The 2444-nt window shown below is 36.3% G+C and overlaps 1 protein-coding gene across 1 annotated transcript in view; it reads left to right on the top strand.

Moving 5' to 3' along the window:
- Nucleotides 1–2392, top strand: part of LOC106884393 (DNA polymerase eta) — a 13380-nt gene extending 10988 nt beyond the window's left edge. Inside the window, exon 10 of the mRNA XM_014935748.2 lies at nucleotides 22–2392. Coding sequence (XP_014791234.2) covers nucleotides 22–1306 — 1285 coding nt within the window. The 3' untranslated portion in view covers nucleotides 1307–2392. The remainder of the gene's footprint in view (nucleotides 1–21) is intronic.
- Nucleotides 2393–2444: the final 52 nt, after the last annotated feature.

Below are 2444 nucleotides of genomic sequence, written 5' to 3'. Positions count from 1 at the left end.
TTTGTTTCATTTCATTATCAGGTCACCTCCAATTCTGATGCTTAGTATTTCAGTAGGAAAATTTGTCGATATTCCTTCTGTTCAGACTGGCAGTATTTCTGCTCTCATTAAAAAACAAATAAGCAATACTCAAGCTGTGAGGTCATCCTTCGTGGCCAACGGCATTAACTTACTAAACCAACAGACAGAAACTGACGGCTTTAGCCAAAAGATGCTTAAGACCTCCAACTCAAAATCTATCAAGAAGCAGTCTCTTATATCACAGAATAACACTTTAACATCATATTTAAAGAGCATTGAAGTTTCACAAATTGAGCCATCATCTTCAAACCAAAGACAAATAAATTGTTCAAGTACCATCTCAGAGCTTCCTGTGAATGCTGATAATGATAATAATAGACTTAATAAAGATACAATTGAAGGTTTCTTTTCACGGAAAGTTTTGGAAAATTCTTTTTCTAAATCTTTTAGTGGAGTTTTAAAACCTAGTGGTTCTTCACCTGATGCCAATGGAATTTCCAGTGAGAGAGATGAGGCTGAAAGTGAACACACGAGTAGCTTCTTTGCAATGAAACAAACTGAGATACAAAAATTAAAAGACTATTCAGTAAAACCGGTCAGTTCATTTACTGGTGAAGGAAAATTACTCCAGCCTGGACACCAAGGACGAGTTTTTGAAAATTCATTTCCAACTCAATTTGATAACATTTCCACCACAGAAGACATTTCAAATTCTTCAAATACAGATGTTTATAATGAAGACTTTGCATTGAAATCTTGTGATTCCTCAGATGGTATTGCTGCTCCTGGTACTTGTAATGTTACTGGAGATGAGGTATCTGTAATTTATGTAACTGATGAGGAGGAGGAGGAGGAGAAAGACAAGGAAGTTTATGCATCTGAGAGCTTAAGAAGTGATACTGTATCTGTTCCCTATCAGGAAAAGTCAACCTGTTCTCAAAAGCTGTCATTTGACAAACAGACTGTCTTTAATGAGGACTCAATTGATTCTTGCCATTCTACAGATTATTCATTGCATTCTGATAGAAGAGATGAGATGGATTATGTAGAATGTCAAGACTGCATGAAGAAAATCCTTGTTTGGGACCTGCTGGAACACAAAGATTATCATTTTGCTCAGCAGCTACAGAGAACTGTTGACAGAAATATGACTCGTGGGAATCCAAATCACAGAACATCAAATCCAACACAAAAGAGGAAAATACAAACTGCTAGGAATAAAGAGAAAAAGCCTAAAAGCAATCCCAACATGAAAACACTGGAAGTTTTTTTCCAACGGAAATGATTGTAAATATTGAGATTTTATTTAATTTCATTTATTTATTGGGATTTTTTTATTAATATTGAATAATGTGTTATTTAATAAGATGAATATAATTTATTTTTCTTCAATTTGTTTTAATCCTGGTTAAAGACCACAACTAACTTAGCCTGTTATGAGCAATGTTTCTCAAACTGTCAAAATGCCTACACACACACACACAAAAATTTTATTTATTTTTTTCCTCTCACCTTTCTTTGTTAATGAGAAAACAAATTTATTTTGGCCACGCTATTGGACAAGTTTTGAAACCATTTCATCTTTAATTAAACTCAGCAATTTGTCTCTCCCCTCGCTTGCTCTTCAATAACCCCCTCTCCTCTTCAATTCTCTAGTCTCTTCTTCCCTATGGATTAAAAAAAATACTGATTTAGTATTCCATCCATCCATTTTGTCTGTCCACTATTCCTCGAAAGGTCATGGCAGTAAGATACCCAGGCACCTCTTCCACAGCTACCGTTACTTTCCACCTGTATTCCCGAGCATGGTCAAATGAAACTATAGATTATTATCGAACTATCTTGTTCTTGGTCTGTTCCTTGGTTATTCTCTGGTTAATGCATATGCCAGGTAAACTTAAAAGTTACCTTCTCGAATCATACCAATTCTTAAGGGCCGGTTTCATGGTGTACATATTCCCACCTGGACAGGACACTGGTCCATCACAAGATAACTCACTTTAGCCAGCTGAGTAGACTGGAGTAACGTGTTTTTGCTCAAGAACGCGTGTTGCCCAGTCCTTGGATGAAAACCACCACAATCTTAATCATGATTCCAACACCCTAACCACTAAGCTACTTGCCTCCACTATGCCAGGTAGCTTGGACCTTTGAAAAGTCACCAGAACAGTGGCAATCTGCAGTGATAATCCGAATCTTTAAAAATGGAAACTAAGGGGGCATGCTCTAATTATTGAGGAGTCTCTTTGTTGAGCCATCCTGGAAAAGTCAATGCTTGGTGTCTGGGAAAGAGATATAGGGAAATTGAGCCCAAGCTAACTGAACAAGTGTGGCTTCCATCCTGGATGCAGCACAACAGAGTTTCAGAATTTATTCCTACAAAAATAGTTTAGTTTTTTTTTTTTTTTTTTTTTTTTTTTTTT

The sequence above is a fragment of the Octopus bimaculoides genome, chromosome 12, assembly GCF_001194135.2.
Source record: "Octopus bimaculoides isolate UCB-OBI-ISO-001 chromosome 12, ASM119413v2, whole genome shotgun sequence".
NCBI classification, from domain to species: domain Eukaryota; kingdom Metazoa; phylum Mollusca; class Cephalopoda; order Octopoda; family Octopodidae; genus Octopus; species Octopus bimaculoides.
Note: the sequence above shows the minus strand (reverse complement) of the source record. Positions and strands in the feature narration are given on the sequence as shown.